The sequence below is a fragment of the Nomascus leucogenys genome, chromosome 6, assembly GCF_006542625.1.
Source record: "Nomascus leucogenys isolate Asia chromosome 6, Asia_NLE_v1, whole genome shotgun sequence".
In the NCBI taxonomy this organism is placed as follows: Eukaryota; Metazoa; Chordata; class Mammalia; order Primates; family Hylobatidae; genus Nomascus; species Nomascus leucogenys.
The window spans coordinates 35,214,561-35,242,116 of record NC_044386.1 but is presented as its reverse complement, the minus strand read 5'-3'; the positions used below and the strand labels follow the sequence as shown (position 1 = coordinate 35,242,116).

At 43.0% G+C, this 27,556-nt stretch overlaps 1 protein-coding gene across 3 annotated transcripts in view; it reads right to left on the bottom strand.

The window, feature by feature from the left end:
• The window catches only part of EGFLAM (EGF like, fibronectin type III and laminin G domains), a 199,900-nt gene that overhangs the window by 113,681 nt on the left and 58,663 nt on the right, over positions 1-27,556 (bottom strand). For 2 of the 3 annotated variants that reach the window (XM_030813998.1, XM_030813999.1), the window contains exons 2-5: positions 15,516-15,625; positions 14,370-14,447; positions 2,163-2,280; positions 490-625 (exon numbers count right to left, since the gene is read on the bottom strand). In XM_030813998.1, coding sequence (XP_030669858.1) covers positions 490-625; positions 2,163-2,280; positions 14,370-14,447; positions 15,516-15,625 — 442 coding nt within the window. Of the gene's footprint in view, positions 1-489; positions 626-2,162; positions 2,281-11,168; positions 11,196-14,369; positions 14,448-15,515; positions 15,626-27,556 lie in introns of all 3 variants that reach the window. The other variant, XM_030814000.1, reaches the window with a different exon arrangement.

Here is a 27,556-nt window from a genome sequence, read left to right as displayed (position 1 = left end):
AAGAGGTGTGGGGATCATTACTGGCCCAAGTATATACATGGGCTTCCAAGCCTCTGTTCGCTCTTAAATTACATGTGGTAGAGACCTGGAGGTGACTCTCCTCACTGTCTTACATCAGGCTTGGAATTCTGACATCTACACATATGGCTTTTTTTTTTTTTTTTTTTTTTTTTTGAGACGGAGTCTTTCTCTGTCACCCAGGCTGGAGTGCAATGGCATGATCTCGGCTCACTGCAACCTCTGCCTCCCGGGTTCAAGGGTTTCTCCTGCCTCAGCCTCCTGAGTAGCTGAGATTACAGGCACGTGCCATCACGCCCAGCTAATTTTTGTATTTTTAGTAGAGAGAGGGTTTCACTATGTTGGTCAGGCTGGTCTCGAACTGCTGACCTTGTGATCTGCCCACCTTAGCCTCCCAAAGTGCTGGGATTACAGGTGTGAGCCACCACGCCCGGCACACATTTGGCTTTTGAATGTGACATACAGACTTACCTGATGAATTCCACAGAATAGTACTGAATAGGGGCGCTTCCTTCACTTGCTCCAGGTTTCCAAGACAGGGCCACCTCAGAATCCGAAACCACAATGACATGTGGCTGCTGGGGAGCCGCAGGAGGCAGGCAGGAATCTAGGTGGGATGACAAACACAACTAGACTAGGCTGGTGGTCTCAGCTGTTGGAGAGGTTTAATATAATACATAAACAGCACGAGTGCTTCCTATACCCAAAATATCTCTGTTCAGAACAGCCTCAAAACCCAAACCAAACAAATATAAAAACATAATCACAACTTGATCACCATGTGAGGTGCAAGTCAATGAGAGCTGGTCTTCCTTTCTCCCCGCTGCACCCCTGACTGCAAATCCAGTTAATTATGTCCCAGCCACTGATCCTGGGACACACAGTGGTAAGTTCCCTGGAAAACCTTCTATCACATTCTCAACTCCTAACAGCCTTCCATCTCTGTTTGCATTGTCAGAACTGATATTTACCTTCAAGGAAAATTAAATGCTTAGAATCACTGCCAATCATTCTTTTCTCTGTGTGTTTTGCCCCTGGCAATCTGAATGCATAGTAATGGTAGGTCATTTGGGAAATGCCCTTCTATGTAAAGATCTAGGAGTCACCCATGATCCCATCACTTCAAGTGACCGCTGTTTCTGATCACATCCAGACACACACATCTCCCAGCCTTTGTTCACACTACTCCATCTGCCTGGGAGACCTTTCCTGTCTTTTCTTCCCAGCAAAATCCTATGCATTTTTTGTAACTCAGGCCAAAGGTAGGACTCTTTCTGAAAGCCTCCGAGGCTGGGGCAGAGGAAGTGTGCCCTCCTGTGTGCTCCACAGCCTCCAGCGCAGTCCTTAGAAGTGCTACTGTCGCCAGGCTCACGCCTGTAATCCCAGTACTTTGGGAGGCAGAGGCGGGTGGATCAGGAGGTCAGGAGTCCAAGACCAGCCTGGCCAATATGGTGACACCCCGTCTCTACTAAAAATGCAAAAATTAGCCAGGTGTGGTGGCATGTGCCTGTAGTCCCAGCTACTTGGGAGGCTGAGGCAGAAGAATCACTCGAACCTGGGAGGCGGAGGTTGCAGTGAGCCAAGATCATGCCACTACACTCCAGCCTGGGTGACTGAGTGAGATTCTGTCTCCAAAAAAAAGAAAAAAAAAAAGAAGTGCTGCTGTCACTCATTTGTCATTGGCTTCTCCTTCCACAAAAAGCTCCCTGCCAGCAGTGACCACCATCAACCCAACTTTGTACCCTACTGTCCAGCTTGGTGCCACCTCAATAAACATTAGTTGCATTCCCTTTGCCTATAAATCTCTTCTCCCACTCCCCTTCCTCACCTTCTTAATTCCTACTTACCTGTCAGATCTCCACTAGTTGTCATCTCTTCAGGGAATTCTTCCCTTATCCCTGTGTTGTACATTCTACAGTGCTGAAGCATCTATCACACTCTGTGACTACACACTAATGAGGGAATGTCTTGACTCACCCCACTAAGTTCTGAGAGGGCAGAGGCTGTGCTTGCTTTTGTTCTCTACTGAATTCCCAGAGCCTAGCACAGCACTTGGCACATAGTAAGTCCCTATTGATATTTGCTGAATGAAGGATGCATGGATAGCAGCCTGCCACCTATTAATGAATTTGAACCTACTTTACCTTGGGACAAAGTGGTGACATGCCGAGGAGAGCTCAGCCGCCCTTTGCCAGCCTGGCTGTAAGCTGCTATGCTCACGCGATATTCTGTGCCTGGTTTCAAATCTCCAATCACTTCCTCCTGTCAATGACCAAACAAGAAAGATGCTAACAATCAGTAGATCTGTTTGGGCAAATTGTATGATTTCCATGAGGTTTATATCTCAAGGCCCCTGTGAAATTGCTTGGCACAGAGAATGTTTTGTTTGTCTAGGACTGGCCCAGTTTTAAACTTTGCCAAGAAAAAAATGGCCATGACATATTTTCCAAGACTGGAGGATGGCCCTTTATTGAAATCTATCCATGCTCCTAGAACTGGATACATTGACACTAGCAAATGTTACTGTGAACATCGTGAACATCAGAATTCTTTGATCAAAGTACTAGGTTGCTGGAAGGCAGGTAATGATTCTTTCCAAGGCTGGAATTCCCCAGTTCCTTCCTTCCATTTGCAGATTTCAGATGCTCAGGGAATAGCTACGGCTGCACACTGAGGTCTTGATTTGTACCTAGAAAGTAGAGACTGGAATTTTAGTTCTCAAATTTTAAACAGCATTAGAATTACCAGGAAGACTCTTAAAAGTATGTCTGTGTCTCTCTGTGTGTGTGTGTGTGTGTGTGTGTGTGTACTTCCCTTGCACAAGGGGCCCTGAGCAGGAAGCCCCAGCTGAAGAAACTGAGGTCTTGATTTGTACCTATAAAGTAGGGACTGAAATTTTAGTTCTCAAATTTTAAACAGTATCAGAATCACCGGAAGACTTTCTTAAAAGTGTGTGTGTGTGTGTGTGTGTGTGTGTGTGTGTGTGTGTGTGTGTGTACTTCCCCTGCACAAAGGGCCCTGAGCAGGAAGCCCCAGTGGAAGAGGGCTTTCTCCACCTTGAGCTTTGGCAAAAGTGGTGTGTCCTCAAAGCTACAGCGCTAAATAGGAATTGGGAGCCTGGGTCTGATCGGTGGGAAGCAGCAGCCCATTGTAGTGGAAAGGGCACTGCATTGTAGTCAACCAGCCCTGGGCTTGAATCCTGATTCTGCCACTTATTGTTAGCTGTGTCCTTGATATTAAATTCATTAAGCCTCAGTTTCTTCCTCTGTAAAATAGGCATGACATATAACCATCTTCTATGATTGTAACATTTGAGATACTGTGTGTAAAGTAGCCAGTATGGAAGATGTGCTCAGGAAATTAGTGTCATGATTATTGTCTTGGGCATGTGGGACCCTTCCTCTTCTCTGCTTACCCAGGCTCCCCGACCACTCCAAAGGCCAAGCCCTCCCTTTGACACCTTCCCTGACCATGCGGGTCTGGTGATATTACCCTAATGAAAACTGTGCCACTACTTTAACACATTTACATTGTATTTATTAAAAACTGTTACTATTTCTCTTACGGGATTATAAGCAACTTGAGAGCAGGGACCATGTCTTATAATTTCTTCACAATCTCTTTTGCAGATGTTTGAACATTTATTGTTGCTAAGAAGAATTAAGGGCATCCCTACAATTTTTTAAAGCATTCAACAAATAATAATGAATACTTAATACAGTAGTTCTCAAACCCTGATTACACATTAGAATCACTCGGTAATCTAAACAACTGATGCCTGAACTCCACTCCAGATGACTTAAATCAGAATCTATGGGAGACAGAACCAGGCGTCTGTTTAAAGCCCTCCAGGTGATTCTAATGTGCAGTCAGGTTTGTGAACTGCTGTTCTAGGGCTTGGCTCACCTCTCAGGCCCTGAACTGCCCCATCTGTTCCCCCTCCTCTCATTGTCCTGATCCCCCTAGATCCAGTATCTACCAGATCCTTCTGTATTTACTATGCTCAAGACTCACACACCTTAAAAACAGTAATTCCCTACCACACATGCATCCCTAGGTCCTCTCCTCAGAGGCAACCTCCTTGAAGTTCTCTTTGCTGCCTCACCTCCTATTTACTCCTGAACTTACGCCCACCTTGCCACTCTCACTACAAACCTATTGAGATATTCTTACCAAGACACCGTAACAACTTTGTAGAGAATCCAGTGGGTGCATCTCAGTCTTTAATGACTCACTGCAGCTTTCAATACCATTGTCCACCCTTGCTTCTTCAATCTCTTGGCTCCATTGGAAATCACAACTCTGCTCCTCTGTGGTCACCTTCTACTTCTCGTGTTGCTCCTTTCCAATACCCTCCATCCACCCCCCTTTCTCTGCTACCTCTAAGGATTGGTCTTTCCCAGGAGTTCACCCTGTCACCATCTTCTCTTCTCCTTCGTAGTCTTGCTTGGGTAAACTCATCTCCCATTCCTTTAGCTTCTGGCACCACCTTCCGGGTGACACCTCCCAACCCTGCACCTCTAGCTCTGGCCTGCCTCCTGGTCTCCAGGCATGGATTTGTGAGTGCCTCTTGAACATCTACCCAGTGACTACCAAGCAACCCAAGTGTAACATAACCAAAGCTCAACTAATCATTCCTCCTCCTACTGCCAAAACCAAACAAAAACACAGCTTCACTGCTTGCCTTCTCTCTCTCTCTCTCTCTCATTACCCAAGGCCAGAATTCTCGATGCTTTCCTCTATGAGTTCACCCTACACCCCTCACCACCATCTAATCAGTTACCCATGCGGCAGATTCCACCTCTTTCATATCACTTGAATGTGTTTCTGTCATTTCAACCTTACAGCCCTTGAAGACCAAGTCCTCATAAATATGACAATGGGCTCTGATTCCCCTGCCACCAATGTTGCCCTGCCTGTACCTCCAGTCTGGACTCCACACTGCTATACTACTTATCTTTCCAAATCCGCAATCTGATCATGTACTTCACACTGTAAAACCCCTCAGAAGAGCATGTTTGTGTCCCCCTGTTTATCCTTCCAGCATCATCCCGTACCATGTCCCCTCCTTACCTTCTACATTCCAGTCATACTTAAGAACTTGGCAGGGCTCAAATTTATGCCATTCAATGCCTCTGGGCCTTTGAACCTGCTGCTCCCTCTACATGAAATGTCCTTCTCCCTACTCCTGCCTGGCTCACCCCTACTCATTCTTCATGACTCAGATCAGCTGAGACATTACCTCATTTATCTGGCCCCGCCCCAGTCTGGTTAGGTGCCCCTCCTCTAGGCTGCCCTGGCGTCCTTGGTGCACCTCAATCTGAGCAATGCTCACCTTGTATTTTAATTAGCAGTTGATTTGTCACCTTGTCCCCACCCACTTGAAGCCAGTAAGCAAGTTCTTATTCCTCTGGCATCCCAAAGCTTAGCATAGTATTACCAGACATCTAGCAAATGCTCAAGCAATGCTTCCTGATAAATGAATAAATGAACTAATGAATGATTAAAGAAAGAAATCAAGCCAAGATGTCTCACGTAAACAGATGACCTCATCAAGAAGCCAGCTGATACTACTGAGCCCTGCATCTTGACTCACAGCATCAGTACTCCTGCCCCAGGCCCTGGATCAGCACCTCCAGGGACACGACTGACTCTCCTGCCCACCTCCCTCCAGCCACCCCACCATGCCTTTCAGGCTTGCTCCCTTGTCCCATTTCCACCTTGTTGCCCGAGTTCTAGCCCCTTTGACTCCTTGCCTGGGTCTTCAGTCTGCCCCTCCCTCCCTGCCTCCCTCCCTCCCACCTCCACTCCATCCTACATGTGGCTTCACAAGGGGCCTTTGCTGCACATGTGGACCTGCCTTCAGATCCCCTCTCTGGCTCTACTTCCTCACATCTGTGCTCCTGAGCTTCACCTTCTGTCTCCAGGTTTCACGTCAAGTTTGGTGGTTAAGAGACTGGAGGCAGCAGGTGGATCCAACCTTCCGTTCTCACTCCTCTCCCGACTAACACTCCAGGCTTTCCTCAAGGAAGCAGAAACACTTTCAAACCAACACAGCACTCTTCCAGGCTTTTGCTTTAGGATCCTTTACTCCTGGGAAGTCATGATGCTGGAGGAAGTATGGGTGGTGATGTGGATTCAGAGAGTATTGTAGATATCGCTTAATACCAAACACAGCTACCATTAATTACCAGTGATGGGTGTTTCCTCTGTTTCAGGAACAAAGGGAAAGAAGGCTACGTGTAGCTTTATTTAATTCTTCCTTCAGTTCTGTGAGGTAGGTATCACTCTTATTTTCATTTACAGAGGAGAAAACCTAAGTCCTGAAAAGTTCACAATTTGCTCAAGATTTAGTCAGTGGCAAAATAGGGATTTGAGCCCTTCTCCGTTTGACACAAATGCCCAAGTTCTAATTGGCCAGTACATGTACAAAATATATTAAATAATGTTTAAATCAACAACAAACGATATTTACCATAATCACTGAAAACTGGATTATTACTACTTTATGACCACGGAAGTTAATGTATCAGAAATTTAAATGTTACCACTGAAAACCAAGCAAAATCATATTTGTAGTTCCATATATAGATTGAAAAATTCTGGAGCTCTTTATTGGATGTGGAAGATTCCATATATAGATTCCATATATAGATTAAAAAATTCTGGAACTCTTTATTGGATATGGAAGATTAGTGCTACCCTCAGCTTGGGTGCATTCCGAGGGGTAGAGGGTGACCTTCCCAAAAGCCGGCTGTTTCCCGTCTGTCTCTTTTCCTGCACTGACACTCCGGAAAGTGGCATGATGGTAAAAATCGAGGGGACTGAGTGGTCAGGGCCACAGAAACATGTTGAATTCAGCGATTTCACTGTTACTTCCTCCCCTGACATCTCTCCTCTCAAATGGAATCCTCAATGTATTGTAACTTGTGATAACCCTTGCAATTTGTAGTAAAATACCACACACCATAAATCTTTGTATTTCTGTCCTTAAAGGTCTTACCATCACCACTTAGGCCTTGCATCAAACTAGGGCAGATGCTGAACATGCTCTTTTCAAAGTCGAGAAACAGTCTTTTGCTTTGTTTTGTTGCCTTGCAGAAGTCTGAAGACAAGTCAAGATGTTTATCTCTCCTGCACTTCATTTCTACACAAGTTAGTGAGAAACAGAGTGGGGGGAATTGCTTTCTTGGAGTAGAGGCCAGAGTGACCTCAACAGTCTCCCCTAGGCCCTTCCCCCACCATTTTTTGGGTGAAGCTGAGTGCTTTGCTGCAAAATACCCTCTACTTGGTGTTTGCCTGGCTCTTTCTGAAATGCAAAACCCCTTTGTCTGCTCAACACCGCTGGTGGCTTTATGTGAGTAGTGAATTCACATCTATAGAAGAGAAAATCAAGGCTGGTCACTGAGCCCAATGAGAAAGCTCGGGGGACTTTCAGGACTCTTGTCTTCTTCACAGATTGCCAGAACAACAAACTTTCATCTTACAATTGGTATCATCATTATAGTTTTCATTTATATAGTATTTTGGAATTTATAAAATCTCTGTATGCCGTTATTTCCTTTAATCTTCACAACAACTCTAAGAGGTCAGTCCTATTATCTGCATTTTACAGACAATGAGACTGGATTCAGAGAGTTTCTATAACTGCCCTTGTGGGCAACAGTTGGTCTGATTTCCCTCATGAAACACACCATGATTTTATATGGTTCTAATCACCTGACTCATAGACACAGCATCACTAACTAGTTCTGAAATGAGCACCTGGTTTTTCAGATGTTCAACTGCCTTTTCCATTCCTTCCATTCACAGTCTGTCACCTGGATGACTCGTCCCTCAGTATCCGTTCTCTCCTTTCTAATAATAGAATCCCCATATTTCAGTTGGGCCACTCAAAGACTACATTCTCAGCCTCCTTTCCCTCCAGGTGTGGCCCTATGGCCAGATTCTGTCCAATAGGTTGTGAGTGAGAATGCTGAGGCCAACATTTGAGATATCTCTTAAAAGGAAGGAGTGTGTTTCCTTTCCTCTTTTCCTCATCTATTGGCTAGAGCGTGGATGTGGCAAAGTAAGCCATTCTGGACCATGGGAAGGAGGGCACAAGGGATTGGCAGAACAATGGGTTGGAAGGAGCCTGGCTCTCTGATCAAGTGAAGCCACCAGAAGGTGACCTCCAGACAGTTCCATGGGGGGAATGTAAATGCACATCTCATTAGAAACACTGTTAATTTGAGTTTCTGGCCTGTTAGACTTATATCTATCTAATACATGACACAATATACAAAACCAACCTGGGTTACCATGTAAGAAGAGCCCAAGAAAAGACGAGACTCTTTTTTTTTTTTTTTTTTGGAGACAGAGTTTCACTCTTGTTGCCCAGGCTAGAGTGCAATGATGCGATCCCGACTCACTGCAACTGCCTCCCAGGTTCAAGTGATTCTCTTGCCTCAGCCTCCTGAGTAGCTGGGATTACAAGCGTGCACCACCATACCCAGCTAATTTTTGTGTTTTTAGTGGAGATGGGGTTTCACCACGTTGGTCAGGCTGGTCTCAAACCCCTGACCTCAGATGATCTGCCCACCTCAGCCTCCCAAAGTGCTGGGATTACAAGCGTGGGCCACCGCACCCAGCAAGACTATTCTTTACTACGTACTTTTCACTCTGCATTGACGAAATCATGTTGAATTGTTCTGAACTGAAGTCTCAGACTCTGATTTCAGACCTCGCCTTTACCTCCTTACATGATGCTGTTCTTTCCCCTCCTACTGCTAGAAATACAGATCATTTGCCTTTGGAAATAAGGCTAGAGGCTGTCCTATTCACTAGTTCAGATGAGCACAGCTGAGAGGAGGCATGAATTGAGTAGAGCACTGGACTGGGAGCCAGGAGACCCAGGTTCTGCTGCTAACCTAGCTGTGTGGTCTTGGGGATGCCACTTAGCTTCTCTGGGCCAAAGATTCAACACTGAAAGTCTATGATTATTCTAAAACAACCTTCATTAATAGCTAGTAAACTTGGATTCAACCTCACGGTTGACTCTACAAGTCAAGGCTGGGCCTCAGTTGCCTTAGTGGCAGTTGGGACCACCTAGCATTGTCCAGTGGAAGGCACCAGAGAAACAGAAAAGTGCTATCTTCCAAGCATCCTTCCTCCAATGCGCTGAGGACGGCTGTGCAGAGCAGGGTGGAGGGAGGAGTTGTAGGGATTTCTATTCTCTGAGTGGTCACAGGAAGTTATTTTCCAGAGTTTTGCTGCAGGGGCAGCACTGGCTTTGGAGGCTGGACAAATCTTCCTTATGTGGATCTGTCCTGTGTACTGCAGGAAAGTTAGCATCCCTGATGCTTGTCCACCAAAATGCCCAGGAGGGGACAATGGTACCCCCAGTTGAGAACCATTGCTAGTCCTTTTTTTTTTTTTTTTTGTGACGGAGTTTCACTCTTGTTGCCCAGGCTAGAGTGCAATGGCACGATCTCGGCTCACTGTAACCTCCGCCTCCAGGGTTTAAGCAATTCTCTTGCCTCAGACTCCCAAGTAGCTGGGATTACAGGCGCCTACCACCACACCCGGCTAATTTTTTTGTAGTTTTAGTAGAGATGGGGTTTCACTATATTGGCCAGGCTGGTCTCGAACTCCTGACCTCAGTTGATCCACCCGCCTCAGCCTCCCAAAGTGCTGGGATTACAGGCATGAGCCACTGTGCCCGGCCCCATCCCTTCATTTTATAGTTGAAGAGAAATTCAGAAAAGATCAGTGACTTCGCCCCAGGTGACCCTTGCTCTGATGAGAGAGCAGGAACAAGTCTTCTGATTCCTGTAAGTTTTCTCTAAGTTCTGGGTCAACCAGTGGACTCTAAAGCGGGGTGGTGGTGCATCACAGGGGACAGCAAGACAATCCACTGAGATGCCAGAAGAAAACACATGAACTCTATTTCTGTTTTATCTCCTCCTTTAAAATTCTGTGAGATTTTATAATGTACATGATATATTAGTATAGTAGCATATGTATAATTTATAAATACATAAATATACATATATTGGTGCATGTTCAAATATATATATATTTTTTTTTTTTTTTTTTTTTTTTTTTTGAGACGGAGTCTTGCTCCGTCGCCCAGGCTGGAGTGCAGTGGCGCAATCTCGGCTCACTGCAAGCTCCGCTTCCCGGGTTCACGCCATTCTCCTGCCTCAGCCTCTCCGAGTAGCTGGGACTACAGGCGCCCGCCACCACGCCCGGCTAATTTTTTTTTGTATTTTTAGTAGAGACGGGGTTTCACCGTGGTCTTGATCTCCTGACCTCGTGATCTGCCCGCCTCAGCCTCCCAAAGTGCTAGGATTACAAGCGTGAGCCACCGTGCCCGGCCTGTTCAAATATTTTTTAACTGATGGTATGCATGATCAAAAAGTGTCAAGACCACCACCCTAAACATCCTTTTCTATTTCTAACTCTAAAAAATTTACCAAATTGCCCTGATTTGTTTTACTATTTTCTTTTCCAGGAGGAAACCTGGAGGGTATTATTTTAAGAAAAAGATAAGGTGGGCTTGAAATGCTGCCAAATTTAAAGCTTCGATAAGGCAGATTATCAAACAATGCAGCCCAACTCCACATTATCAGCCAGGGTATTTTGGTCATTTTATCAGTTAAATCAGATTAACCATTTGTCAGCTCACTCCCCGGTTTAGCATTCAATCCAGAAAACCAAATCTACCTTTTAAGGTAATCGATCCTATCTTACTGAAAACGCAATCTGGAATTGTTAGAGGAAATAAGGGAGTGAGAAAAGAGGAGGTAAGAGGAGGGGGAGCTACCTCCACAGAGGTGCTCACTTGTTAAATATTTTCTCTCCTTTTCAATCTGTTTTACTTACTCTTGAATCAGAGCTTAAATTACTTCAACCTTCAGAGAGGTTCCCCTTAACGCTACTCTGCCGTGTGAGATGAAGGAGTACATGCAAGGATAAAAGTGGCTTCCTCTAAACGATTAAAAAGTCACCTTGTAGATTCAGCTGTCTGTGCTTACACTAGAACTAGGCACTCTCCACTGAGCCTTAATCAGCAAGAGGGACATGCAGGAAAATCAACATTTTGATGAAAACAGATGCCCTGAATCCTGGATTGGGACAGAGGTTTAACTTTTCTGAAACATGCTTACAAAAATTGCCTGATGATCAGGTTGTCCCTGGAGAGAGGAAAAAAACAGAGGCAACATAAAGAGTAAAAAAAAAAAAAAACTTGCATGCGTAAAACAAATCTGTACAGCACCTGCCCCTTTTGCCATGCACAGCCAAGGGCAGCAAACACACATCTTTGCAATGTGAATCATACTAACCACTTACTAAGCTCTCATTCTGTGCCAGGTATTGTACTGAAGGTTCTACAATCATTACCTTATAACTCACATCTTCATCTATAGAATGATATGATATAATAACTCACATCTTTATCTATAGAATGATATGATATAGTACAGAGTTCCTAAAACTTTCTCCGTTCTTTGCACCCTTAGTGTGTCAGTAATATTTATAGCACCTCTATGCCAAAAGAAATGTCTAACTGTTCCATTTATTAAGTAGCTATATCCAAACAACTTGGTAATAACAGTTGATATGGTTTGGCTCTATGTCTCCACCCAAATCTCACCTTGAATTGTAATAATCCCCATGTGTCAAGGGTGGGACTAGCTGGAGGTAATTGAATCATGGAAGTGGTTTATCCCATGCTGTTCTCGTGATAGTGAGTGAGTTCTCACAAGAGCCGATGATTTTATAAGGGGCTTCCCCCTTCGCTCAGCACTCATTCCCTCTCCTGCTGCCCTGTGAAGGGGTGCCTTCTGCCATGGCTGTACGTCTCCTGAGGCCTCCCCGGCCATGTGGAACTGTGAGTCATTTAAACCTCTTTTCTTTATAAATTACCCAGTGCCAAGTATGCCTTTATTAGCAGTGTGAGAACGGACTAATACAGTAGTTCACACAGATGTTGCTGTTTTCCTAAAAAATGTTAACTATTCTACTGTGCCCCTGTGAGCCTGCTGCAGAGCCCTGGAGCACCCTGGCACACAGTTTGGGAACCACAGACACACTATGATATATGTCAATGAGGAAACTGAGACCTAGTAAGGTTAAGCAGCTGTTTTGTTGAAATGCAGAAATCTGAACACAAGTCATCAGAATCCAGGACCCATTCTGCTATATCAGACTCCTCCCATTCCCTTGCTGAATCACTGCCTTTATTTCTAGTCTTGATTTCCTTTTTATTCTCTTTATTCTGCAACTCTCCCCAACCCCCACCCCCACTCCTCCAAACACATATACACACACACACACACAGAGATTGTGAGAGACAGAGAGAGAGAGGCATGTGTGGACACATTCATGCTCATTCATTCCCTGGGCTCAAACCATTCCAACTGGGATGTCCCTCTCTTGAGTCTGCCTTTCCAGAAAGTTCCTGCTTCGGTCCTCAGTCCCAACTTTCACCTCTTGACCACTTGTTCTCACACTCACCTCTCCCTCTTCAAACCCTGTCTGCTAAGCAGCATGTTAATAACATCTGATCTTACGTTGCTCCCTAATTGTTTTATCTGTGTGGATGTGGTTTTCAGAAGACTGAAAGCTGCCTCCAAACAGGGACTGTGGGTTGTCTTGTGTTGGGCATAGAGTAGCCCCTATGCAAGTTTGTCAAAATTGGCAAGATGATCAAATGCAGAATTTGATAGCATACTCTAATGCCTAGATGTTGATAATGGAGAGAATATATTTAACAGGTAAATAATCGGGAATGATAACTACCATCCACGTGGCTTTTATTTGATCCTCACAAGAGAATAATTATTACACCCCTTTCAATGAAAAAAAGTTGAGGTTTAGACAGGTTGAGTGACTCTGACCAACATTACCCAACCTGTAAATGGAAGAAACAGGCCTAAAAGTCCAGAGTGCTGGTCTCCCTCCCAGCCTTGTTTTAGGTTTATACAGCAGTGACCTTCAGAGAGATGCCAATATTCAGCCCAGGTTCTGTGATGGGCAGGATATCAATTTCAGAGGCACTGTGTAGACTCAGAGGCACGTATCACTCTTGATACCTGGACTGGGTTCCAGGCCAAGCAGTGAGCCACCAGGCTGGGGTGGCTGGGGACACTACTAGTGACAATCAGACTCCTGGGTGAGGTCAATGAGCTTATGGGAAGTTCCAACCCAACCCATCACCATTTCTTGAGAGAGTAAACTACAGAGGCTGGGGTTGACAGCTTCTGTGGCCAATGCTGGTTGCTTAAGCAAAAGTCTATTTTGAGCTTAAAAGCATGTCATAAAAATAAAAGCAAGCTGGAAATGTGCATCTATTCCTTCTGAGTCATGAGGGCTTTGGTAGAACCAGCAAGGGCAGGGGCTCAGAGGTCAGTCAGCTCTGAGTTTACAGTTGATGCTGTTACTCACTCATGTATGATTTGAGGAAAGTTACTTCACCTCTCCGCGTCTCAGCATCCTTGTCAGTAAAATGAGGTCATAGGATAGTTGTGAAGATTAAGTGGCAAAGCAAATGTAAGCAAAGGGTGGTGCCTGCCAGGTAACAGATGCTCAATAAGTGATAGTTCCTTATCATGGATGACAAACAGGCTTCTCTCAGGTGCTGCCGCCAGAAGGCATGGATCAAATAGGAGTTAGCACCACCACCACCATTATAACAGTGTTATGAGCACTGGTGCTCGCTCCTTGTAGAGCAATTCAAAAGGCTCTAGCCTGGAGTAGTGGCAGAATGAGGAAGGAGGAGGGGAGTGAAAGAAAAGAAAATACAAGATGGCTAAGGCCAAAAATTCACTCAAGAGACCTTGACGAGAAACAGAAAAGAAAACAGATGAGGACCCAACAATTGGTTAGTGGAAGGACGGGGCACTGGGCTTGAAAAACAAATAAACAATTCGGACCATTTAAATATACATTTCAAATTACATCCTCTTCTTCTGCAATGTGTCTTCAGGCAGCTGGGAAGATACAAATGCGTCATATTTATGTATAAAGCTTTTATTGGGATTTAAAAAAAAACAGAACTGAACTTTATGAAGAAAAGAAGGGGAAAAACCAGCTGTAAGGTGGCAGTTTTCTTGCATGATAAAATGGGGTTGAGTCCAGGATGGAAGCATTTACACCAGGACTCTTTCATCAGATGCCTGTTTTCCAGAGATGTAGATGGCATGGTTCAGAGGAAATGTACATGGATGACATTTGAAAATCCTAAAGGACTATTACAAGCATTAGTTATTATTATTACATGTACAGTAGCACACACACCAAATCAGCAATCCGCCCAAATAGCGCCCACGTGCTTTTGAGGGGGCTGCCAGGATGGAAAGACTCACCGTGGTCGGAATGTCCTGGCTGAGAGGCACGCTGTGCTCCTGCAGGGATTTATCTGCTCCAACCTCAGAGTAAAAGACCTGGAAAAGATGCAGACACCCTGGTGAGAGCAGAGCCTGTGCTTGTGTAAGATCAAAGGTTGTAATTGCACCCACAGTGGCAGCAGGCTCTGAGGTGCGTCGCCTAACGTCACGTGCGCTAGTTCTGCGGGAACACACATCAGACCTACTTGGGTTGGGTGGGGGGTGTTGCAAACTCAGAAGCCTGCGGAGTCCAGGAGGAAGATACGTATCAATGAAATGAGATGCAGAGGTCTGGATGTGGCTTGTGTTATTTTTCCCAAAATGCATGAGCCTCCCGGGTAATCTTTCATTTTCTCACTTTCGGTAAGACATGAGTCCAGAGATATATTCCTCTACTTTTAGAAAACCAACAGGACGAGGGCCGTGATCAATGGCTACTGTCCCTGAGTGAAATGGAGACAGTAGCAGGTGGTGGGATTGGGGTGGTACCAGGGTCTTACATCTCATCTAAAATGAGCAGCTCAGTTCCAGCAGGTGGATAGCAGTGTGGACCCAGTGTGGCTAGCTCTCCCCATATCTCAGAGAGTGCACAACTCCAAACATATATGTGAAATATCTTGACTTCTCAAAGTTGACTCATTTCTAAAAACACTATTCAAAGAAAACATTTTGGTGAAATGATATCAGCCCAATTTGCAGCCTCTGATAGATAAGAATGCATTCTCTGCTGCTTCCTCCATTTTGCCTCCCCACCTTCTTACTTTACATTATTTTGTACTTGTTGACAACATTCCACAGTGATTTCCTGTTTCCCGTGTTCATACTTTTTTCTCCAGATTTGACTATAGGCAATTGAATAGCAAAAACCACGTCCTTTAGTTTCTATTTTCCCACAGCTGAACAGAGAAAGAACTGGATAGATCCTAAGTGAGTAATGCAGATGTGATGTGACATTCAGGGCATTTACAAATACCCTTCAAAGCGGGCCATTTCTTCTAGCTTTATGGAGGGAGAATGGGGCACTTATTGATACGAAAGGACAGATATCTAGAAAAAGCAAGGATGAGAAAGACATACAGTCACACGACACACCCACCGAGGAAACTCCCGTGCCCGTGTACTCACAGTGTACCCAAGGATGGGGCTCCCAGGATGCCTTGGCATTTTCCACTGGATGCTGAAAGCCGTACAGTTCAATGTGCCCAGCTTGATGTCAAGAGGAGGCCCTACCTTGCCTGCCCCCAAACAAAAGAGATTGTGTTAGAGGCTCCACACATCCCACCTTAAGTATACTTACACAAGATTTAAGAGTGCATTATCTGACAGATGAAAAGCATACTTAAAGACAATTCCAGAAATGCAGTCAATTTCTGATACACCACACCTATCTCAGCTGACCTCATTCACTTTGCTATCCCTTCCCAACCTGGCATCAGCAGATAAATCAGTCCAACTATTGCCCTCATTCTCTCGGGTAACTTCTAATAGGTCAGGGACCAGCAAAGGGAGATTCAGGGTAGCACAGACCACAAACACTTCTGACTTGACTCTAAAAGTTTAAAATGTATTAAAGTAAGATGACAGGCACATTTGTATTTACTCAATAGAATATATGTTTTATGTATACATTACATAGATGTGTTTGCTTATATAGCTAGGATATTCCTATTGTGGGACATTTCAAAAATATAGTTATGTATAAAATGAAGTTTAAAAATTTCAAATGCTTTACTATCTATTCATCTTAAGTAACTTCATAGTTATAGATGATAAGATTTATAATTATCAAATAATATATACAGGTTGCCACAATTTAGAAAACATAAATCTCTAATTCTGACATTCAGAAATGAGTCCTGTTAGCATTGTGGTATATCTCTTGTTGGTCACGTGCAATTTAAAAAAAGTGTTTGTGTGTGTGTGTGTATGTGTGTATGTTTCTATACAGTTGACATCCCTTATCTGAAATTTCAGATTTTTTTGGATTTTTGGAATATTTGCAATATACTTAGCTGTTGAGCATCTCAAATCCAAAATGCTTCAATGGGCAGTTCCCTTGAGCATCATATTGGTGCTCAAAAACTTGGATTCTGGAGCATTTAGGGTTTCAGATTTTTGGATTTGGGAAGCTCAGCTTTGTGTGTGTGGTGTGTGCGTGTGTGTGTGTGCGTGTGTGTGTGTGTGTGTGTGTGTGTGTGTACGGAGTCTCGCTCTGTCACCCAGGCTGGAGTACAGTGGCGCCATCTCGGCTCACTGCAAGCCCCGCCTCCCGGGTTCACGCCATTCTTCTGCCTCAGCCTCCCGAGTAGCTGGGACTACAGGTGCCCGCCACCATGCCCGGCTAATTTTTTTTATTTTCTAGTAGAGACGTGGTTTCACTGTGTTAGCCAAGATGGTCTTGATCTCCTGACCTCGTGACCTGCCCACCTTGGCCTCCCAAAGTGCTGGGATTACAGGCGTGAGCCACTGCGCCCGGTCATGTGTATGTAATTTTTAAATTGTTTTGTTATATATAGAGATTATGTATATATACATACATGTTAATAATTTTAAGTCTTATTTCACTTAGTATATATATAGTACAAATAGCATATTTACAATCATTAAAATCATTATTTTTAATGGCTGTACATTTTTCCATATAACACATGTGCTATAATAAACAGCATTTGTCATCCCACTATTGCTAGGCAATTTATTCCCAATATTTTGCTATCTTACATAATGCTCCATGAGGGCAGGGACCAGGTCTATCTTGTTCAGAATACAGAAACTAGTAATGGTAAAAGCACAATAAACATTCCTTAAGTGAATGAACATTCTGCAACTTGATTTTCCACTTACTAATATGTCCTGGTAAGCTTTCTTTTTAACTATTGCATGTAATTCTCCAGCATGTCAGTTAGGATACTTTGCAACTCACAGAGATCTAATGTATCTATTTAATGGACTGCTGCTAGGGCTTGTCATCAATGTTTTTAACAACAGAACCCAAAGTTTTTCTAGTGGATCGAGTAATAGAAGCCCAGTGCTGTGAGCAGGAACCATGAGGCCAAAAGTCAGCTCCCCTCTGCCCATATACACCTACGACTGTCACCACTCAGAGATTTAATTCTTGATGATCTCTCTGACTCTGCCATTAAATCTGTTCCAGATTTAATGTCTCATCTGATTGGCTAGACTTAGGCCATGTGACTTCCTCTTGGCTCAACCAAGGGGCAGGAGAGGAAGGATCAGTCCTTTCTGGTTTCTAAACTGGGAAATCACAGGATGAGACGAGTTCTGGGAATTGTTCTTCCACCAAGCCCATCCACAGTAAAGAAGGAACCCCGCAGGAGGATAGGATCATAGAAAAGAGTAGTGGGAAGTTGGATGGCCAAAACTCTGCTTTTCAGAGCACGCATGTACATTACTATTACTCCATTGATTGACACTGCAGTTATTATCAAAATATCGCTGGTAAAAATAATGCTGAAAAGAACATCTATGTATGTGCCTTTTTGCGCACATGTGCCAGTGTTTCTAGGATGGATACCTATAAAATTTATTGAGTATATACATTTTCATTTTTACTACTAATGACTTACTGCTCTCCCCAAAAGAGTAAATGAATAAATCTTTAGGTGCATTCAATTATTTATTTGGGTAAATTCTTAAAACAGAGCTCTTGTGTCTAAGATGGTATCTCGACCTTGACACTATTGACATTTGGGGCTGCCTAGTTTTTGTGGGGGCTGCCCTTTTGCATTATAGGATGTTGAGCAGCATCCCTGGTCTCTACCCACTAAATGACAGTAGTACTCCCCAACCCACTGTGAAAACTAATAACATGTCCACACATTACCAAATGCTCCCCAAGGAGCAAAACTGCTCCCCGTTGAGAACCGTTGATTTAAGGGAATGAATATTTTAAAGATTTCTAATAAATATCATCAAACTTACATTTAGAAAATTAACCAATTTCGAAGTTTATAGTGGTGTACATGAGATGTATAAATAACAGTATAAAGTAACACAGCCCCACCAGGTCTTACTACTACCACTTTTTAAAGAATTTTTGCTCAGAGAGTGAAAAATTTTTTTAAAAAGCCACAGACTAGGAGAAAATATTTGCAAAAGAAACATCTGATAAAGGTCTGTTATCCAAAATATGCAAATGCTATAGAGAAAACATTTGTGTCCTTCCAAAATTCATGTTAAATTCTAATTCCCAATGTAATCATATTTGTAGATGTGGCCTTTGGGAGGTGATTAAGTCATGAGGGTAGAGCCCTCATGAACAGAATTAGTTCCCCAGAAGATACCCTAGAGAGCTCCCCCTCCCCTTCTGCTATGTGAAGACACAGCAAGAAGACAGCTGTCTCTGAGCCAGGAAGTGAGCCTTCACCAGACACCAAATCTGTTGGTGCCTTGGTCTTAGACTTGTCTGCCTCCAGAACTGTGAAAAATAGATTTCTCTTGTTTATAAGCCACCCAATCGATAGTATTTTGATATAGCAGCCGAACAAACTAAGATAACAAAGAACTCTTAAAACTCAACAGGCCGGGCATGGTGGCTCATGCCTGTAATCCCAGCACTTTGGGAGGTCAAGGCAGGTGGATCACCTGAGATCAGGAGTTTGAGACTAGCCTGGCCAACATGGCAAAACCCCATCTCTACTAAAGATACAAAAATTAGCTGGGCGTGGTGGCAGGAGCCTGTAATCCCAGCTACTTGGGAGGCTGAGGCAGGAGAATCACTTGAACCCAGGAGGCGGAGGTTGCAATGAGACGAGATTGCACCACTGCATTCCAGCCTAGGCGACAAGAGCAAAACTCCATCTCAACAAAAAAAAAAAACCCTCAACAATAAAAATAAACAAACAATGAGTGAAAAACGGACCAAAAGATTTCATGACGAAGACACCAAAAGCAATCACAACAAAAGCAAAAATTGACAAATGGAATCTCATTAAACTTAAGAGCTTCTGCACAGCAAAAGAAACTATCAACAGAATAAACAGACAACCTACAGAGTGGGAGAAAATATTTGCAATCTATGCATCTGACAAAGGTCTAATATCCAGCATTTATAGGGAACTTAAACAAATTTACAAGAGAAAAATAAACAACCCTATTAAAAAGTGGGCAAAGGACACGAATACACACCTCAAAAGAAAACATACATGCAACCAACAAGCATATGAAAAAAAGCTCAACATCACTGATCATTAGAAAAATGCAAATCAAAACCATAACGAGACACCATCTCACACCAGTCAGAATGGCTATTATTAACAAGTCAAAAAATAACAGATGCTTGCAAGATTGTGGAGAAAAGGGAACCCTTATACGCTGTTGGTGGAAGTATAAATTAGCTTAATCCTTGTGAAAAGCAGTATGCCAATTCCTCAAAGAGCTAAAAGCAGAACTACCATTCGACCCAGCAATCCCATTACTGGATATATACCCAGAGGAATATAAAGCTTTCTACCATGAAGACACATGCATGTGAATGTTCATTGCAGCACTATTTGCAATTGCAAAGACATGGAATCAACCTAAATGCCCATCAGTGACAGGCTGGATAAAGAAAATGTGGTACCTATACACCATGGAATATTATGCAGCCATAGAAAGAAAGAGATCATGTCTTTTGTGGGAACATGAATGGAGCTGGAGGATATCATCCTTAGCAAAATAATGCAAGAACAGAAAACCAACTACCCTATGTTCTCACTTATAAGTGGGAGCTGAATAATAAGAACTTACGAACACAAAGAAGGAAACAACAGACACTGGGGTGTTGGGAGCAGGTCCCCAAATCTGGCCATAAACTGCCCCCAAAACCGGCCATAAACAAAGTCTCTGCAGCACTGTGACATGTTCGTGATGGCCATGATGCCCGTGCTGAAGGTTGTGGGTTTACTGGAATTAGGGCAGGGAACACCTGGCCCACCCAGGGTGGAAAACCGCTTAAAGGCGTTCCTAAACCACAAACAATGGCATGAGTGATCTGTGCCTTAAGGACATGCTCCTGCTGCAGATATCTAGCCCAACCCATCCCTTTATTTTGGCCCATCCCTTTGTTTCCCATAAGGAATACTTTTAGTTAATCTATACTCTACAGAAATAATGCTTATCAGTGGCTTGCTGTCAGTAAATATGTGGGTAAATCTCTGTTTGGGGCTCTCAGCTCTGAAGGCTCTGAGTCCCCTGATTTCCCACTCCACACGCTATACTTGTGTGTGTGTGTATTTACTTCCTCTAGCACCGCTGGGTTAGGGTCTCCCGGACCAAGCTGGTCTCGGCACTGGGGTCTACTTGATGGGGGAGAATGGGTGGAGGGAGATGAGCAGAAAATATAACTTTTCTGGGTACTGGGCTTAATACTGGGTAAGGTAATAATATGTACAACAAACCCCCATGGCACATATTTACCTATGTAACAAACCTTCACATGTACCCCCAAACCTAAAATAAAAACAAAAAAAAAGAAAACAAACCAAAAAAAGAAAAACGGACCAAGACCTTAACAGACACCTCACCAAAAAAGATACCATGATGGCAAGTAAGCATATGGAAACATGCTCCACATCATATGTTATCAGGGAAATGCAAATTATAACACCAATGAGATACCATCCCTGTATGCCTATTAGAATGGCCAAAATCCAGAACACTGACAACACAAAATTTTGACAAGGATGTGGAGCAACAGGACTCTCATTCATCACTGGTGGGAATGCAAACTGGTACAGCCCCTTTGGAAGGCAGTTTGGCAGCTTCTCACAAAATCAAACATACTCATCATACCACTCGCATGTGCACTCGTTGGTATTTACCCAAAGGAGTCAAAAACTTACGTCCACACAAAAAACTGCACATGGATATTTACAGCAGCTTTATTCATAATTGCCAAAACTTGGAAGTAAACAAGAAGTTCTTTAGTAGGTGAATGGATAAATAAATGGTGGTACTTCCAGACAACAGAGTATTATTCAGTACTAAAAAGAAATGAGCTATCAAGCCGTGAAAAGGAAACTTTTCCTTTTTCCTTCACTTAGCCTTAGAATAGGCTAAGTGAAGAGGCCTATTCTAACATAGTCTTAAAGGTGGCTAAAAAGTGGAAATAAAGATAATGGCAATGATTTATCAGTCCCTTGTAGAACCATAAAATAACCAGTAAGCACAGCCTCATCCATAGTCTCAATCCTCAAAGTTTCCACATCGAGGAAACTTCAGTGGGTATTCCTAAGTGAAAGAAGCCAATCTGAAGAGGCTACATACTGTATGATTCTAACTCTATGACATTCTGGAAAGGGCAACAGTAAAAAAGACCAGTGGTTGCCAGGTATTAGGAGAGAGCAAGGGATGAATAGGCAGAGTTCAGAGGGTTCTTAGGGCAGTGAAACTATTCTATATGATACCATAATGGTAGATACATGTCATACATTTGTTTAAACCCATAGAATGTACAACAGAAAAAATGAATCTTAATGTAAACTATGGCCTTTGGGTGAGAATGATGTGTTAATGTAGGTTCACCAACGAATGTACCACTCTGGTAGGGGATGCTGATAAGGGGGGAGGTTATGCATGCATGGGGACAGGGAGTATATGGGAAATCTCTCTACCTTCCTCTCAATTTTACTATGAATTTGAAACTTAAATAGTCTTTTAAAACCTTGGCAAATTTGATCAAAAAAAAAGGTCAAATATTTTAGCATCTTTTTTTGGCTATTTTTCTTCCTATTTTCAAGTATTTTGCACATATTTAATTGAGTTTTAGTTTTTTTCTCACTGATTTGTAAGTACCCTTAATTTGTGAAAGATTTGAATTATTCACCTGTATTTTCTCCAGGTAGTTTTATGTTTGCTTCCCCCTGTGTAATTATCCAGTACTGGCCAGATTTATTGCTAAGTGAAGAGGCCTATTCTAACATAGTCTTGAAGGTGGCTGAAAAGTGATGGAGAAAGATAACAGAAATGATTTATCAGTCCATTGTAGAATCATAAAATAACCAGTAAGCACAGCCTCATCCATAGTCTTAGGAGTATTTCTTGCTTCCTTTGCTCTGGGAAAAATTGCAATTGATCAAGGCAGGCTCCTTGGGTCACTAAGAGGGGAACCAGTTCTGCTATCCCTTGTGTATCTGCAATGGTTCAGTACAGAAAATAGAAACGCTCTAGGTATTTTAAATAGTAAGATGGGGTTATGGAAATTGGTAGAAAGACTGGAGAAATTAATTCAGGAGTCTCCAATGGCTCTATTAGAGACAGACAGGGAGAGAGAGAATGAATGAGAGAATGCTATAGCGGTGATTCACAACCAGGAAGCCTCTGCCTTCACCCTCACTCTGGCATTACTGCTGCCACAACTGCTTCCAGACACCCACAAGACTGGCAATAGGTCCTGGAATGATGAGTTCTCATGTTTTGATGGCCTTGCTTGGCTGGAGAAATAGCAGCAGGAAAATGGCCTCCACCCCACTCCGGCCTTCCCTGTCTCTCAAGAGTATATCCAATTGGTGGGACCTAATTGACATCCAGAATATTGGCTACAAGATAGTCTGGAAAATGTAGTTTTTATTTTTTCAGCCTTTGCATTATAGTGATGGCATCTAGAAGGAGGATAAAACAGTCACCCAGAAGGTGAACAAGCCAATCTAAGGTATCCATGACCTCTTGGCACCCATAAAAAGCATGAATTGTAATGTGCTATCCCCTTTACCTTCATATCCTGGAGGAAAGTATTTAAATCGGACCCTGCTGGGACCTGGTTAGGTATGACTCCTATTTTATTGGCATTTTCACTCATTTATTTGCTCTTTCACGTACCTAACATACATATTGAGCACCCTATACATACCAGGCACTGTCAGTCTCTACGTTAATGATGAAGAGAGACACAGGGACACAAATTAGCAGGATATTACGATTGAGTGTGAGATTTAGGGTTGGGAAGTTGGAGTACTTTAGTGGCCCATAGCAAGGACATACCAGGCTCTGTGCAATAGACCCATAGGAACAAGGCAGACAGAGTGGGGATGGGAAAAGGGTCCCAGGCAGAGACAGCAGCATATACTCTTCCCAAAAGAACTGGGGGACGAACCACGAATATAGAACTACTGGGACCCCATGGCTGGGTGGATGTGGGTAGTGAAAGACAGAATAAAAGTAGAAATTAGGTGACTGCAAGGATTCTAGCTTGGGCAACACAGAGAAGGAGGATGCCAGTCACTCAGCTGGAAGTGACTCAGCTTGACCACCCACGAAGTTGGGAGGTGTGGTCTCCGGCAGCTGGTGAGTGAGAGGTGTCCCAGTCAGACACTTGGACCAAATACCAAAAATATTCCAGATGCATCAGTTAAATATGGGATCTCAAATTATAGAAAATAATTGAATTTTAAAAATCAGACTTTTAAAATTTACTTACTTATTTATTTAGTTTTGAGACAGGGTCTCCCTCTGTCACCCAGCCTGGAGTACAGTGGTGTGATCTCAGCTCACTGCAGCTTCCATCTCCCAGGCTCAGTTGATCCTCTCACCTCAGCCAACTGAGTAGCTGGGACTACAGTCACGTGCCACCACATCTAGCTAATTACTTCTTATTATTGTAGAAACAGGGTCTCACTATGTTACCTAGGCTGGTCTTAAACTCCTGGGTTCAATCAATCCTCCTGCCTTGACCCTAAAAGTGTGGGATTACGGCATGAGCCACTGTGCCCGACCTTAAAACCAGACTTTGAAGAAGAAACTTTCTAAGCTTAAAAGAGACCAAAAATATATAAATTTTTAAAAAACAATGGAATCTACATCATAAAACTGTCATTATGCTCTTTGAAAATTACAAAAGAAAAAATTCAAACAATAGATAGAGGGGTAAATAATTGCAGCAAAGTGAGAGGCCAAGGGATATCTTTTATTATAAAACTCATGCATATATTAATAAGAAAATTCAGACCCCAATAAATAAAATATGAAGAGACAATTTGCAAAAAAAAAAAAAGAAAAGTTTAGCTAGTAAACACACATGGGGAAATATCCAAATTTGCTAGTTACCAAAGAAATACACATTTCAAAAATTGAGATGTTTTCACCTATTAAATTAGCCAAAATATTAAAATGAGAGTAACACTGACAAGAGTACATGAATGCACTACTCTCAAAAAATTGCTCGTGACAGTATAAATGAGTATTCAGACATTGTGGAAGACACTTTGGCGGCAATATGCAATGATATCCAGGGCCATAAATCAGTTCTTATCCTTGGGCCTCCAGAAATCTGATTATAGACAGCCATAAGGAAGGAATCTTAAAAGAAGAGAAGGCTACTAATATGGTTTGGATCTGTGTCCCCACATGTCGAATTGTACTCCCCAGTGTTGGAGGAAGGGCCTGGTGGAAGGTGACTGGATCATGGGGAAGGATTTCTCCCTTGTCGTTCTCGTGATAGCGAGCGAGTTCTCGTAAGATCTAGTTCTTTAATAAAAGTGTAAGGCACTTCCCCCTTTGTTCCTCTTGCTCTGGCCACGTAAGACATTGCCTGCTTCCCCCTTCACCTTCTACCATGATTGAAATTCCTGAGGCTCCCCATCCATGCTTCTTGCACAGCCTGCAGAACCATGAGCCAATTAAACCTCTCTTATTTCTAAATTACCCAGTCTCAAGTGTTTCTTTATAGCAGTGCGAGAACGGACTAATACAACTACCCACATGCAGATGTTCTTGATAGTGCTACGTGTGATACGGAAAAACTATAAGCAATCTAAATATTTAGAAAGAGGGCAATAGTTAGGCAAAGTATGGTGTATCACCTGCATCTACTGGTATACACACAATAAACACAAGATGTGCTTGTGGTTTCTTGAGTTGGACTCTGGAGCAGAAAAAGAACATTAATGGGAAAACCAGTAAAATTAAATAAAGTCTGTGGTTCAGTTGATAGTACTGTACTATCACTAGTTAGTACTATCACTAATTCATTGGTTAGATTTGATAAATGTGCCATGGTTATATAAGATGTTAACATCAGGAGAAATTGGTAAAAGGTGGATAGGCATTCTGTTCTCTCTAGTGACTACCCAACTCTTCTATAAATCTAAATTTATTTCAAAATAAAAAGTCTATTTAAAAAAAGAGGCTTGTATGACACTGTGGCAAATTATGATGTAGTATTAAACAGAAAAGCATACTCAATTGCCACAAATACTATTATTACAGTTATTTAATATGTTCATTTGAAAAATGACTTGAAGGCAAGAGAAGAAAGCTAATTGATACATTAGGGTGGCTGAGATGAAGGACAATTTTTCTCCCATATTCCTCTATTTGGCAAGCTTTCCAGAATGTTATATTGTTTTCCCAATTTTAAAAGTTCACTTTCAAAAATATTTTACATCCAAAGATCAAAAGACATGTGGGTGCGGGTATAACCACACTCTTTGCTTACTGCAAGGAAATCTGCAAAATAACACTGCTTCGTGAAGTTTGCACCAGTTGGGTTGGAGCAAATGGTGCTGTCTCATGTTTGCAGTCTGTTTCTCTGCATTTCAGGGTAAGGCTAAAAATAGTTTGTGATGAATGATGCAGATCTTTTAGCTCTCAATAACAGAAGGTAATATACCCACGTAAAATACCCTTATCGGCCAGGTGCAGTGGCTCACACCTGTAATCCCAACACTTTGGGAGGCTGAGGTGGGTGGATCACCTGAGGTCAGGGGTTTGAAACCAGCCTGGCCAACATGGCAAAACCCCGTCTCTACTAAAAATTCAAAATTAGGCTGGCGTGGTGTCACATGCCTGTAATCCCAGCTACTCGGGAGGCTGAGGCAGGAGAATCGCTTGAACCTGGGAGGCAGAGGTTGCTGTGAGCCAAGATTGCGCCATTGAATGCCAGCCTGGGTGACAGAGCAAAACTCTATTTCAAAAGAAAAAAAAAATACCCTTATCGGCCAGGCGCGGTGGCTCACGCCTGTAATCCCAGCACTTTGGGAGCCCAAGGTGGGCGGATCACGAGGTCAGGAGATCGAGACCATCCTGGCTAACATGGTGAAACCCCATCTCTACTAAAAAATACAAAAAAAAGTTAGCTAGGCATGGTGGCAGGTGCCTGTAGTCCCAGATACTCGGGAGGCTGAGGCAGGAGAATGGCGTGAACCCGGGAGGCAGAGCTAGCAGTGAGCTGAGATTGCGCCACTGCACCTCCAGCCTGGGTGACAGAGCGAGACTCCATCTTCAAAACAAAACAAAACAAAAAAACCCTTATCAACGGACACAGCAAAATGAAGGTGCCCAGGAAGGAGGTTGTTAGTGCTGTGAACAAGGCCACAGGGAATTGTCAGCGGACAGTGACCAAAGCGCCATCAGGGAGGACCTGATTATAAAGAGCACAGAACAGGCAGCCATTTGCTCCTGTCTACTTCGGTGGCTGCTCATCAGCTAGAACAGGATTTTTTCAAAATGTTTTGCTCTCTATGTCCTGGATTCTCGAGGACAGTTCTGATTCTGAATGATGTCTCACCATCATGTCCCTTTGGGCCCCCATCATAGCAGTGGAAGCTAGAGGGGGACAACCACTGGCCCTCATGGGAAGGTGGGCCAGGTCTCACAGTGTCCGGGAAAGGGGAAACAGGCCCAAGACCAGGGCTGTAGCACCATGCCCTCATGAAGGTTCTGAGCAGAGCTGTGCGAAGCCCAGTGCTCCCAGCAGGCCGTCTTCACACACACTCACCTGTCACTATATACTGAGTGGAAGAGTTTTTTCTCTTTCTCAAATTAATATTTGTAATATTTATATAAATAAACATTAATATATACATAAACATAACATTTATGTAGTTCTATAATTATTATAATTTTAATTTTCAGGTATTTTTTAAAAAGAAAATAAAGATAAATAAAACAGCTAAAATTTCATACTGCATCTCTTTCCTCTTCCTTCCTCTCTTCCAGAGATAACAACCATTCTGATGCTATTGGATTTTATCCTCACGAAGTATGTACTTTTATCTGCATGTTTATTTTTCCTGGAATAACCCAACTGCTCATCAGTAAAGAGATGGATAAATTATGGTTTACCCATACAGTGTGCCAGTATCTTTACCGCTTGAATTTATTTAAAAAGAGTATTTTGTATTTCTTTAAAAAGAGAAAGATCTATTTGAGAGGACAGAGAGAGGGAG